The sequence below is a fragment of the Phragmites australis genome, chromosome 20 (assembly GCF_958298935.1).
Source record: "Phragmites australis chromosome 20, lpPhrAust1.1, whole genome shotgun sequence".
NCBI lineage: Eukaryota > Viridiplantae > Streptophyta > Magnoliopsida > Poales > Poaceae > Phragmites > Phragmites australis.
Window position 1 is genome coordinate 11948574 of NC_084940.1, and position 14596 is coordinate 11963169.

General features: G+C 38.8%; 1 protein-coding gene across 4 annotated transcripts; it reads right to left on the bottom strand.

The window, feature by feature from the left end:
- Window positions 1-2363: 2363 nt before the first annotated feature.
- LOC133902045 (protein ALTERED PHOSPHATE STARVATION RESPONSE 1-like) lies at window positions 2364-12494 on the bottom strand. 4 transcript variants are annotated; one of them, XM_062343622.1, is made up of 8 exons: window positions 12036-12494; window positions 11844-11904; window positions 8070-9062; window positions 7903-7968; window positions 7543-7760; window positions 3395-3618; window positions 3110-3179; window positions 2364-2962 (listed from the first exon to the last, which is right to left on the bottom strand). In XM_062343622.1, exons 3-8 carry the CDS (start codon window positions 9022-9024, stop codon window positions 2528-2530), a joined length of 1968 nt encoding a protein of 655 aa, XP_062199606.1. In that variant the 5' UTR covers window positions 9025-9062; window positions 11844-11904; window positions 12036-12494; the 3' UTR covers window positions 2364-2527. The 4 variants fall into 4 exon arrangements, with proteins under 4 accessions (XP_062199606.1, XP_062199604.1, XP_062199605.1 ...); XM_062343620.1 differs by having other exon boundaries at window positions 2364-3179; window positions 12036-12089; window positions 12185-12489; XM_062343621.1 differs by having other exon boundaries at window positions 2364-3179; window positions 12036-12089; window positions 12161-12489.
- Window positions 12495-14596: the final 2102 nt, after the last annotated feature.

Below are 14596 nucleotides of genomic sequence, written 5' to 3' on the forward strand. Positions count from 1 at the left end.
AGATTTGTATTTGAGGTTGTTTTGAACTCCGAAACTTCATGAGAAGATGAGGTTGTCCAGGACTCCTCGAAAATTTGCAGATTTCGTGGATCCTTTGTTGGGCCATCTAGAAGACTTGGCTCAGGGTTTAAACTTGAGAAAGATTAAGTCCAAAGACATTTTAAGTATATCTAGGGTTTATAAAAGAAACTTTTGCAGAGAAATTTGAAAAGGGTTTGAATTTGAATTGAGCTTTGAGTGAATTTAAGAGAAACGAAAAATGAGGTTGAAAGAATAGGAGTAGATAAGGAATTTGAGTTTGGATTTGGGTTGAATTTTAGAAAGAGGAGAAATTGGCTTTAAACAAGGATTTAGATAAGATTTGAATTGAACTAGAGAAGAATTAGGTATAATCAAGAATTGAATAGATGATGAATTCAAAGATTTCAAATTCCAACCATTAAGATTCTTGTAAAAACCTTTTTCAAAATCTTTTTCACTCAAAATACCAAAGAGAAAGAAAAAGAAAAAGAACTCTAATGCATTTACCTGGCTCCTAACAAAACTCAGCATGCAATGCACACAAAATAATAACCTATATTGATTGATTGATTAAGAAAATAGGTTTTAAACCTATACTGCTGTTGAAGCTATTCAATAATCTTGAAAAATTTAAAAAAATTGTAAATTCTGAAAATCAGGGTGTTACATTCGTTCCTGTTAATGGATGAAAAACTGTAATAACTAAAAAACTTATTAATATAATTTTATTACTCGCTCTTTATTATGTCTTGAGTTGATGAATTATGTTGTAAGGGCTCGTGTTCCAGTCTTGGGTATAAAACACTTACTGGGACTATCGGGATTGTATTCTGATTAATCATTGTGGTTGTGATTGTCTAAATGATCGATCTAATGATTAATTAGAATACAATTTGGATGGTTCCTCACATTTTTGTACTCTACAAACATCTACAGCAAAAGTTACATCCGTTTCTCCGCAACTTTGTTGGGTTCAGAAACATTTTCGAGGCCAAATTCGGCTTGGAAGATTGAGTTCTCGCCTCGTGAAGATTTTGCATCATTTTTAGAACACGCGCTTATGTCTATAGCGGCCACCCCTTACATCAAACTTGATCAGAAATGTCCAATAGTTCCTATTCTAGTGTTCCTGAGGTGAGAAAAATAAAACAAAATTAAAAAATATTTGTGAATAACCTATTGTATTCCATCTATTCTAAAATGAAAGGCTATGTAAATCCATCAATTAAAAATAATAACAACGAATAACTAGAATAAAATAAATAATCAACTCCAATCCAATTAATAAAAATTAACAACAATGAGTATCTTAAGTGTTTGACAAATGCTAGGTGTTACGAGTACAACAAAATTTACAACTCTACATTTTTTAATTTGTTTTCTCACAACCTTGTTTCATTTTCCATTTAGTGATATTGAGGTGAGAAAAAAAAAGAGAAAAATAAAAAAATACTGTCATTAGTGATGGGTCACAACTTGACTCGTCACTAATGATTGGCCTAGGATGACTCGTCACTGATGAGTTAGTCATTAGTGACAGGTCATAACTTGACCTATCATTATTGTCATCAGTGACAGGTTATGTTACGACCCGTCATCAATATCATAAGTGACGGGCTACTCATTAGTGACGTGTCATCTATATCGAGTCCCGATCAAATAGTACATTGGTAACGGGTTATAGTGGAACCTGCCACTAATGGGTCTTTAGTGATAGGTCCCGATGACCCATCACTAATTTCGTGTCTTTTTCATCTGTTTTTCACGTAGTGAATGCGGGGCAACTCCACGAGAAGAAGTGCATATATAACTCAAAAGGAGGAAATGCTACATAAACCAGGACACAAGCAGAGAAACATGACCATATGAGTGCACCTAGCAGGTAGGTTCGCAATCCAGATGAACAAAAAATAACATGTATAACTTGGGTAGCTCTAATGGTTGTAGATATCAGCTATCTCTTATTACTGTGTCATGCAGAGAGAAGAGAAGTGGGTGGGTGAAGATGAAGCTGACGTGAAGGGGGATCTTGTTCATGTGGAGGGGGATCTTGGAGAGCTAGCTCTTAAAGGAGAGAAAATAAGAGATAGCTCTAAATATTATGAGGTATGAAGAATTAGAAATGAAATTTTTTGAGAAGTATGCTGAGAGAAATAATATATAGCAGCTTGAGATAATCATTGGAGCTACCTAAAGCATTATTTTCCGCATCACAAGACCAATGTAATATCAAAATGCAATTCTTGACACCGAAGTAGTATCCAAGCTCAACAAATAAGAAGGTAAGCAAGCAAGAGATGTACAAGCACAGTAGGCAACTTTTACATGCATCACCGGGGACATACATAAAACAGCCATTTTGTTATTTAATAAGGAGCATCAGACAAATACCCAGACTAGGGAATGTACAGTTGGCTTTTATCATCTCATTGTTTTTCTCAATCTTGTTTCTTTTTCCTGTAATTTAACAACTGGATTCAAAATTATCTGGTATGTTTTCTATAGCTTACCCTAACCGCCCGATTCTGTATGCCTCGCAAGCAACCTCGGCTTCTCGTTTAATGTTTTCTGACAAGCTGGCCATGGCACATGAGAACTTTGAAAGCCGATCAAACATTGCTATTAGGCCAGCCTGCATGATATCCGTGTTTGATTCTGTCTCAAATTTCTCTGGCTCTCCAACTGATAGGCTAGTATTATCCTCTGCTTGATTGTTTGATGATTTCTTCCTGGCTGGTCCATCTTCTGCTGCATGCCTGCACATTCTTCTGAGATCTGCAGCAAGTTTCTTGATAGGATCACAGGATTCTTCTGAATGAAGCGATGCAATACCTTCATACCAATCTCCCAAGAGAACAAACATGGGAGGAGCAAGGTGTTGACGAGGTGAGAGAGTTATCTTCCTTCTCCGTGATCGGTCCTGCGGTTGCATGACACATTCCTGCAGCCATGAGTGCAAACCACTCACATAGGATTTGTATGAATCAACCCAGTTTGCCAAACTTGAGCAGAAGAGACCCATCTCATTGATAAGATTCATCAATGACTGTTTGCACAATTTTCCAGGAGATACTGATGAGAACTTTACATCTGATAGTGAGGTAATGGTATGCTGCATATGGTGAACTTCCTGCAACATTCTCCACATGCGCATGAACCTGTAAAAGTAAAACAGGAAGTATGATATCTAAATTTAACAACAAATTTTACCAATAAGGCATAGCATTTTATATCTGTGCATTCAATTTCTTCGTAATATAGGATTATTTTTCAAAAATAATACAATAAATAACACAAATAAATGCAAATTCTGTTTCAACAATAGACCTTAAGTTTTGGATGTGTCAACACTACAAAGGAAATGAAAACTTACCCATCTAGCAGTTCAAGAATTTGAGGCTGCAGCTCTTCATCCCGTAACTTCTCAATTGTTTTAGAAATTGAGGATAGTACTTCAGTTCGTACCATTAGCTGTGAATACAATTCTTTGACAGTAGCGCGAGTTTTGTCAATCTGTCTTGCACTCACATCCTTTGCAAACTGGTTCTGTAGCTGAGTACATTTTTTGTCATATGTCTTCTTGAGTAATTTGTTAGCCTGCAATTTGAACCCAACAAAATTTAAAGTAGCTCAGTTAAAGTATAGCAAAACAAACAGAAAAAATAGCACGCAGAAGATATTGCCAAAAAACTGAAGGAATAGAAGACTTTGGATAGTTTTCAGCTATTTTGAAATCCATCTATTTAGTGACACTCATGTTAAATTTTTAACCCAGAAACCTATTTCTGTTCTCACCTGACCACCTCTCCTCACCACTTGCAATCCTTCCTTGCTTTATTGTGGCGTTCCATGGCGGCTCGTTCCTCAACTTTACCCTATTTAACCTCCAACTCTCTACCCCCAACATCCTACAGACACAATAAAATCCCCCATTTTCACCACCCTTTTTGTCACGTCTATCATCCTACGCAGGACCGGCAAATGGCAAAGCACAATCACTTCGCTATCAATAACCTGAGCCTGCTAATCTTGAATCATCTAATATAAAGGATCTACTGGTAGTTGATCCTGGATGGGATTTTATGACACATATCCAAAAGGAAATCCAAAGGTGATGGATGTATCTTTTTTTTAATATAAATTTTAGGTATTGGATTATTACCACTCGTAAATTATATTCTTCATTTGGTATGAGCAAATAGGTTACAGTCCAAATGCTTAGATCTCAAATTGGTCGCATGTATGTAAACCCAAATTTTGGACAAGCTAACCATTGTGGGTGTGCTTTCTTGGGAAAAATTGTAGGGATAGCCGGGAGGGAGTGGGCTGCTCCAGTGTGTTAGATAGATGGCACAATTGGAAATTACTGAAGGGTAGTGGGGTATAAGAGGCAAACTAAAGAGGTTGGGAAATCGAAATTTGAAGGGAGTGTATTGATTTCTTTCTTGGTTGATAATACATTACGTAGCCACATCCTCTTTCCTAACCTAGTTTATTACCTCTCTCTCAACTGAATTAGGTTCCTTCCGCACAACTTATAATTTGGCACCACATACATTCAGTTCTAGCTCCATGTACAGTCTAAAGCAATTCTCCCTGTCTAAAGAAATTGATCATCTCTTAGCTGTAGTTCAAAGTGCCTTTTCTCATCACCGTCGACATCCACGCTTCAAGATGTTAGAGTAATTTAAATGTAACATCGTAGCCCATGAGGCCCGGTGGACCAGCTGATTTGAGCCCATGTGCATGCATATGCTTGCATGGGAGCCATGAGCAAGCTTGTAGCTTGTTAGCATGAGGTGTGTGATATGAATAGTACCATATCGTCAGTTGAATGTGAGCCGAACCAACTTAAATACCGAGTGAAGCAAGGATGAAAAAGTAAATGGGTTATTGGATAGGTATGGTCCACCCAGCGTGTGGGTGGGTCTGAGCCGCCTTGAAGGGGGGGGGGGGGAGGTAGCATTCATGCAATCGGGACTCGACTTGAAACACGTCAACATGAGTGATGGATGTTTGACCATCTTACGAGCCTTGCACCCTAGAGTGTAAAAGATACATGAGATTTCAATTGGTTCAGGTGCTACGAGGCACCCAATGTCCAGTCGACGAGCCCCCTGGCCTTTGCATGGGAAGAGCTCTTGGGGTCACCCTTTCAAATGTTGTGTATTATGAGTGATTAGGAGTATTACATAGAGTATTTATAGGCCATGGGCATGGCCTTGTATACAAATCAGTAATGCCTTTGAGTCACAGGGGTTGACTAGGGGTATAAATGCCTATTACAAGATCTACAATATTTCAATAGTTTGCATGCTTTTCTTCATCAGGTATTGCCTGGTGCGGGCCCACTTCCTTGCTGACCCACAACTTATTCTTCAAGATCCTTCTGGGTACCCTTCCATGGGATTAATCAAATCTATAACAGTTTCCCTATTGGAGTTCTTTTAGTGTTCTATAACTTCTTTTACTACTATTGAGTTATGCCAGTAATATGATAAGCATCAAACTATACCTTTTGTTCATTCTTGGTTCTTTGCTCTAGGAGCAATTGTTTGCAATTGTTGAGCCAAAGCACCAGGTCGTCTTTGCTATCTTAGTTTAGAAGTTCAAGCTTATAATACCTAGGAAGGGCAACTCATGTAGTTGTAAGGGTAGTGTAGTAGGGATCGATGTGACCTTAAAATGTGATAGGGTGTGTAGTTGCTACGCCATAAAGATGAAGCAACTCTAAGACCTCAACAAAGGTTCCATGAAATGCTTGTTTAAGTTGATAATCATATCCTTAAAGTTGTTGATATCTTTCATGTCTATGCTAGAAGCCATGTGTGCATGTGTGCGATCGACGTATTTGATACCAAATGTTCTAGGGGCACGCTCTCTTGTGAATATAGTATGGATGTTGAAAGTAATTTGAGAAGAGTAACAGGGGTAGAAGAGAGAAACTAGAGGGGCCAAACATTAGCAATTGGAAGGGGTATATTGGTTTCTTTCTTGATTGGTTAATTATATCACATAGATGGCCGAACCTAGGACTAGAACACGGACAAAGTTTAGATGGCCGAACCTAGGACTAGAACCTAGGATCTTCAATTGAACTTTATCTTGATTATATATCCTTAGTCTAATTAGACTAATTTGACCCCCTCCTCTTTCCTAATCTAACCAACTGCCTCCCCTAACTAACTACACGACTCGATGCCAACTCATCCTTGCTAAATATAGTCCACAACTAACAATATTGGTCCATTTCCTAGTGCACATGTATAAAAAGCCATATCAACACTATATAAGCATCACCAAAAGTTATAGCAGTGTTTGAATTTAATTTTTAATGTATTAGAATGTTTGTGATTAATTTCTTAAAATATTCATACATTTTTATGAACTTTATCCTTTCCTATCCATAATTATTCATACTTACTTATGTATAAATTTTGTTTATAGGAGTTTCTATTTACCTATTGATATGTCAAATATGTTGATTATGTTTTGAAAATGAGCTTTGCTCTTCTGGGCGCTGACCTTCCAAACAGTCTCGGCTCTTTCGTTGTGGTTTCCTTTCCATGGTCAATCTTTGAATATATTCAAATTTACCATGTTGTTCTTTACTTATCCAGTAAATGGCTTAATCCTTAGAATGGCAATTCCTATTGTCTCTTTGGTGTAATGTCATCATTGGGTAATTTAAAATGGATGATTCGCGGTTTTGGATGCACCTTAAAAAGTCTCCATTCAATATTGACAATATTGTTGCATTCTCAATACAAACTTTACAGGAATTATATTTCCATATATCACCTAAAAGTTTAAAAAAATGCCAAGCTATAAGCTATCTACGAATGAGGAAGTTCAATAATCACTAACTTACAACTTTTTTTTTCTTTTAGCTATCTTACTAGGGAAAGGATAACACAGCTATAAAATGTTTTTTGAGACACAAACACCTATATGTAATCATATTTAACCACATAGCATCAATGCAAAGAGCTCTCCAAGTTCAATCAAATACTCTATTAATAATAAGTGGACCCTCCACACAACATTGAGCTCTAAATGAAATTAAAAAAAAATATTATGACACAATGTGAACATATCATGAAAAACATAAGAGTAAAAATCTAGTGAGTTCCCTATGAAACAATCAAATTGGATGGCATGTATGGTTTCCTTTAGTAGAATCTTTAGATGTTAGAAGACAATATGTGACACATAACAGTAAATATTTTTGAAATGATTGTACAAAATTTTAATATGCATACTTATTAATTGTTCTATTATGACTACGCTAATGAATAGATTACAGGAAGTACTGGTAATACCTACATAAAATAAGATAAATGGTACCAAAGAACAAAATAATCTTGGTCAGCTGCTCAGCTTTGCTGCCTTTACATGCTTCAGATCTAACAATACATAGGACAAGTACTATTTCATGATTATGCACTTCTGTTTTCAAAGTTTCATTTCTAAATATAGTTAATCCTATAGGCATTGGTTGAACAACGCATGTTAGCTCACCTTGAGTTCGTCATAAAGCTTTCTTTCCCAAGCATAGAGTCTATCTAGAGAGGATGCATGGCTTCCCGAAATCAAACAAAATTCTTCAACGAAATCACAACAACTTTGTGGATGGTCATCATCCTTCTGTGCTGACATGTGTGGATTCTTGGATGACTCCGACCGTGATGAAAGTGTACGACTCCAGGTGATAACTTTTGTACGATGCTGCTCTGATTCTGAATAAAATTTTTAGAGTGAAATAACAACTTTTTTTTGTAACAAACATTCAATTGAAGCTGTGTAACTATAAATACCAAGAGATAATAGTAAATAGGTTGCAGTTTACATATTCCATTTGAAATCAAAAGATAAACATACCATGTGATGCTATGTTTCTAGCTTTGCAACAAATCAACAATGTTGACAGAGCATCTGATGATTTCCCTGATAACAAGAGATTCAAAAGAAATTAGCAGCAATGTTTAGGCAAACACAAGTTTAGGAAAATGACAATATCATTATGAAAAATTATCCTCAGTTCTCACCAATTATTCGGGAAGAAATACAAAGTCGAATCTTTCTTGTTTCAAGCATCCTTGAGACCTCATGGCATGACTCAGCTGCCTTGATGAATTGATGCTCAATTTCTTCCACACTGGACAAAAGATCCTTGGATACGCCAGGGATGAAACTTGAGTTGGGTAAATGTGTATCAGACATATTAATACTATTACAATCTATGTGATGCGAATTTGAATGACTATTGTTCCCATGGACTTCTTTGTATCCAAGTGTTCGCAATTCTTCTTCCACCTCAACAATTTCACTTGTGTTTCCAATTGAAGAAAACAAATCCCTTTCATTCGGAGGGATCCAATCTTGCCAGCTTCTAAAGCTAACACTTCCGCTGTTCTCGGGGACTATTGTTTCCATAGACTTGTTTGCATCCAGATGTGACCTATTCTCTTCTTGCACCTCAACAATTTCACTTGTGTTTCCAATTGAAGAAGGCAGATTATCCCTTATATTTGGATGGCTCCAATCTTCCAGTCCCACAAGCTTCTCGGGGACATAGGATGCAGCATTTGGCATATCATAAGTTGGATCAAAGTAGTCCCACAAGGCACACAAATCTGGGGGCGGTGCTGGTGGTGGAAAGAAAGCAGAAATGTGTTGCTCTTTTCGACGAAAGCTGGCCTCACTTGAGTTGACTGTTACTGTCAAGGAATTACTTGGTGGCAAGTTAGCACTGTCTACAGGTTGCTCGGGAGATAGCAAAACATAAGAAGCATCAGGAGACTTCTCCATATTGCTATCATGGTGAGACTCCACAAACTGCCTCAATGCAGCGCCAACATTGCGCAGAGATTGCTCGTACGACAGGTGAGCAGCCGAAAGGGCATATCTGGCCGCGATTGCTTCCTCAATGTGTCTCAACCGACCCTTGCAGAGTTGTAATGCAGTGTCCTGGTTGTCTTGCTTCGAGACACTTGAACCCATGGTTCACTAGCAGAGAACAAAAGGTGATTGTTCTTTTACTGTCAGTACAACAAAAGAAGTTATCATGTCCAGAGAATTTATGATTCTTGACAAAGAAAGCCGTCATTTGCATTCGTCTCCTAGACTACACACAAGAACTGGTGCACTAGAAAAACAGTATATAACAACATAAAACAAAATGCACAGTTTTTTCTTTCATGCTTACCGCAGCATAACCATCACCTCCTTTCACTCCATAAATGAGAAGCCATGATTATAAGTCCAATCTAATGCATGCTAAAAGTAAAGGATTTAGCATCAAGTTTTATAATTATTTTTGGGGGAAATGAGAGAAAATTTCAGGAAGCGGTAGGAGGACTTTGTTTCAGAAATTCGGAGTCTTAAATAGCAAGACACTGCTGTTTCCTAAGGAAATTCAGAGTTTTGAGGTATGTGTACTACAATAAATCACGGATTGCATGGCAAAAAAGAAAAAGGATGGATTCTGCCACCAACTATAGAAACTCATCGGCTCAAGAAACAACAACAAACTTAATTGTGAGATACCAAGTAGAGAAATGTCTTGATTTTCATGTGATGAGACATTAATAATAGTTGATGTATCTTGAATTAGATTAGCATGTATTTGTGGATATTTGTTCTTGTTCATGTCTAACTCGAGTTGACGGTGTTTGGAATTGGCAAATTCTTCTCTGTATGTAGAAAAATTACACATAACGAAAGTTCCAGTGTAAACATCATATGTTCCGGTGTTCACCGAAAGTTCTGGTGTGGGCAGTCTATTATCGCTGGACTATTTCTTGTAGAGAGCAATTTTTCAAGTGAAATTGGAGATCAATAAACTAGAAGGTCCGGTGAGTGTGGTGGCTACACCGGAGTATTTTTAGTGCTGAAGCAGAATGAAAGTAAACACTGGATGGTCCAGTGACAGACTTTGAGAGCGTCGGAGTATTTTCTGCAGGGAGGAGATTTTTGGCGCCAAGTCTGATTATGTACGCCGGATAGTCCGGTGCTGTAATTGTGAACACCGGAGAAAGCACTGGACCTTTTGTTACAGAGAGGTTGCAGGAGGGTAGTTCAGTGGATTGGCACATACTGGATTATCCGGTGATGGACACGAGATCACTGGAAGCTTTCACCAGACCTTTTCTTGCAGACAGCAAAATTTACCTGGAACAGATAATGTTACACCCACCAGATGGTCCGGTGTTCAGGAGCATAACACACCGGAACATCCGGTGTTCACATTTTCTGCAGAATGTGCTCTGAGTTGAAGTTTTTTTATTTTGTGCTAACCTGAAGATGTTTTAGAGTGTGGAGAAATGTGTTTGCTTGTTTTATGGTGTGCAGGTGATGGATACAACTTGCCGGTCGACGGTGGATGATCGGAGCTAAGAGGGTGCTTAGTGCTGGACGATCAAGAGGGCTAGGCGTTGTCAAGGGTTACCCTAGTTGTACACATGAAGGTCAAGCAAAACATGAAACGGAGGATGAAGATAGTGTGTTGACAAAGTCAAGCGAATGTGATACCGGTGCAAGTGACAGGGTAACCCGAGGGATCGGGAGCGGGAGAGACTTACCAACGATCAAGATCACAAGATGGAGGACAGGCGTCATCATCGGAGTGCTTGCTTCAGGTGAAAGCGAGTGGCGGCTAGTCATGATTTGAGAAACGTGCTAGGGTTTCACGATTTGGCCTCAAAATAGTGGGAGGACTGGAGGAGTACGTGGCACCATTGCGAAGCTTGCGTCGAGGCGAAGCTAAGTCATAAAGGCGTCGTGGCCGTCCGATAAATGCAGAAAAAATGGACTATAATACCCTCGATGGTAGGTAGAAGTATACTACAAGAGAGGAGTGTTTTAGGAAAAAATTAGGAAACTTGTGGTCAAGTTTCTTAAGTCTATAAATAGAGGGATAGGGCTATGGGAGATGATAAACATTGTGTTAGGGTTTTAGTGGAGAGGAGGATGAGTGCTTAGCCTATATAATATGTGAGAGTTTTGAGAGAAAAATCTTTGTAATCCATCTAAAATAGGGCTGATCTTTTTGAGTAATGAAGTTTATTTTATTTTATACATTTGAATTCCCCTCCTTTTAGTTTCTCTCTCTTGGTTCCCTTGCCTTATATGTAAGTTTTTTCCTTCCGGTTTTGATTTTCGATTTTATTTTTGGGTTGAAATTTTAGCACCTTGTGAGATCATTTTTTTATTGCTAGAGACATAAAATTCGCATACACATGTTTATATGATGGTGTCTTGAATTTTTTTGCCTCTAGATAATTAACTTGGAGAGTTTTGTTGCTCGGTGTTCTTCTTTTCTTGTTTTTTTGCTAGTTGTGATCTTTTGAGTGCTAAGACATATGAATTTATCTTAAATAGAACATATAGTTCATATAACATCCGTGGTGTCATGTTGCTTTGATTTTCTCTTGTTAAAACTTCTTTCGTTTTTTTTTTTGAGTTTTGAGATGTGTTGGGTGATCCAAATAAGAGAAGACTATCGATTTTATAAGAAAGTTGTTGAGGTGTCTATTCACTCCCCTCTGATCGTTAATATCGTCCATACAAACTGATAAAAAAGACGACCTTTTTCCGATTGGTAGTCCTGCACTTTGTAAAATCAGAAATAGAAAGAAAAAAAGCCCTATTTCCCCACACAACAATCATAGTAACCTACGGATTCAGGCTATCTACACGCTCGGAGACCGCAGAATGCCTGATTGGCTCATCAAGCAGAGAAATCGAAAGCCACAACGTAAAAACTAAAGAAACAAGAGGAGGAAGCTAAGAAAAATCGAGTTCCATCGATGAACACTCACCTGAACCAAGAGATCACCTCCGAACCAGAGCACTCACATCAGCATCCTATAGTCCTTTATCCTGGGAAGCACGATGATACAAACAAGAATCAGAATTCCGATCCAAGAAACCAAGAACCTGAACCTCGAACCCCTTCCTCCGTACCCAAATCCCCAGAAGAGCGGACCACGAACCGAGGCCAAATATCGTACCTTTCAACGCGCACGAGGAGGAGAGACGGCGAAAACCAAACACAAGCCCCGTTCCTAGAAAGAAAACGCCTCTTTGAGTCCAAAATCCGGTGGGCAAAAGGCCAAGCGAAGGGCTGTGGACTGACGATGGCGAGGCGAACGGCAGCGACCTGGCAACGCGATCCGGAGGTGTGATCTGGGGCACTGCGCGCGCGGCTTGGCGTTGGCGCTGGCCGTGACATCCCCGTGCATGTATGGCGTGTGACGCAACGGCGTCCGTAGCAGCCCACGCCGGTGGCTTTGTCTCATTCCTGCCCCGTTGTGCTTTGCTTCCGTTTCTTGTGTGCTCATAGTTTTGCTGGCTGCGAGGAGAGAGATAGAGATAGAGTGGAGTGCATTCAAGAAGTGGGAATTTGGCAGGGAGTAGCGGGGCTCACAAGAAGTCAAGAACGACCTGACGCAGTCCCACATGTCAGTGAGATATGGATGTGAGATGCTTGCTGGTAGATCAAAATCTTGGGAGATCCATTTTGAAGAAAACATATGTGAAATTTAATGATTACATTTGATTTGGAGATCTTTTTTAGCAGATAGTCATGTTTGAATTGGAGTTGACCTGAAAAATATTAGGGAACACTTTTCCATTGAGGTAATTTAAGCTTATCTAACTAGTCTATCAACCCGTGCACCTGCATGTGCTGGCATTTTATAAGACACATAAATAAAATTTAAGGGAAAGGGTTTTTTGTGTTTTCAAGAATTAGAACTTGAAGCATATAGCGATAATTTAAAATTACACTTCTTTTATATACTACGAATAAAAGTATAATTTTTAATCTCCAATATTGGTCATTTAAAAAAGAATTTATCCTACAATAATTTAGGTAACTGCTTTTTTCTATTTATGCTTTTTATCTATTTATGTCTCACTTATATCAAGATTGTGGTAAGCCTTGCTTTCATTATCATACTCTTTTCTATAGCTGTCTAATTTAAAATGGACGACTGTGATCTTCTCACTTCTCTTTCCTCCCTATGGTTCAATCTTTTTTCTGCTAACATGAATATCGGCCCAAATAACCAAGTCCAACATCACACATCTTCATCGCTCCTCTGTTTCTCTCGTCCTCTGAATCTCCTTCAGAATTCATCATTACTGCCACCCAACTCAACGTTATCACCACCGTCGGCCTCCACTGCCTAAGTTTACCGTCCCATCCTCTCACGCCGAGGCCACACTCCTGCCTCCATCCCGAGGCCCCACCGCTGCTTCTCATTCTTCTGTCGTCCACTTGAGCTTGCCCCAGGTGGGTTCTAAGGCCTCTAGAACACGCTAACACCACTATATGGTATTCTGCATCGAGCAAGAACTCTATTTTTCTATTCACGCGCCTGGTACGTGGCCGTGTCCGCAAACTTCGTGTTGCCTGCAATGGTGCCTCCTCGTCTCCCTGGGACACTCCAGCAGCTGCTTGGATTTTATTTGATCGCCAGTGCCTGCACAAAACTTCTCTCTTGATCTGATGTAAACTTATACATGATATTATATAGAGTCCTTGCAAGGAATATTCAGAGAATGTTTGGAATATATTATGATCTACCCTGCTAGAGCATGTGAGAGTTGAAACACCATCCAAACTCCAATGCAATATGTATACGTGACTAAACTGATTACCGCAAGGAAAATTTGGAAAAGGTTTAAAGCATATCATGATCTACCCTACTAGAGCATGCAAAAGAGTTGAAAAACTTCGAGGACTCTAATATGTATACATGCCTAAATTGATGACATAGTTTGCTCTCACTTTTTTTTACGTGTACATGATTGGAGTCATGTTGCCTTACATACGTGACTTGTTGCGTTGTATTCCGAACAATATCTTCCCTCTAATCTGTTACATGTTTCTTTTAAGGTACTTGCTGTTTAGTAGATCCATCAGCTACGGATTATTAAGCAGCGAAATCAACGACCAAATGTTTTGCTTTTTTGTGAGAATTTCTAGAATTTCTCTATTTTTCTAGCATGTTTCCACCTAGGATGAACGTAAGGGTCTCAAAAGGAGCCTCTAATTAGTTAATATAAAGATTTTTGTGAGAATTTCTAGGATTTCTTTCTTTTTCTAGCATGTCTCCACCTAGGATTAACGTGAGGGTCTCAAAAGATGCCTCTACTTAGTTAATATAACGATTAAATGTGTTTTGTTTCTAATTGTTATTCTAATTGTATTACTTAATCCGTGGTTGTTCAGTAAATAAAATGGCATGCATATTGGCATCGATTTATTGTCGATGTGCATGTACTTTGGGTGCTTAAATAAACAACTTATATTTTTGCACCGGAAGAGTATACTTACATTAGATGCATGCCCCCATACAGCAAGTGAAAAAAAGGAGTTGCTTTGCCATACAGATACAAGCTCCCACCCCGCACGCGCGCTCCCTTACCTACAGCTCAATTTGTATCGGCACAAATGGCGCACCTGTGCTGCTCCTTCGTTGTTCTCCTCCTATAATTTTACTATTTTTTACCCCAAAACAATGCGTGAATCTTTGCCGTCTCCATCCCAGCTCGTACGATCCAT

Bases quoted from the DNA above. Each gene is read 5' to 3' on its own strand.
- LOC133902045 (XM_062343620.1), bottom strand. From the start codon at position 9,024: ATGGGTTCAAGTGTCTCGAAGCAAGACAACCAGGACACTGCATTACAA. The intron at 7,969-8,069 runs GTGAGAACTGAG...TCTTGTTATCAG, and splicing joins TATTTCTTCCCGAATAATTG to GGAAATCATCAGATGCTCTG. The intron at 7,761-7,902 runs GTATGTTTATCT...AATTTTATTCAG, and splicing joins TAGAAACATAGCATCACATG to AATCAGAGCAGCATCGTACA.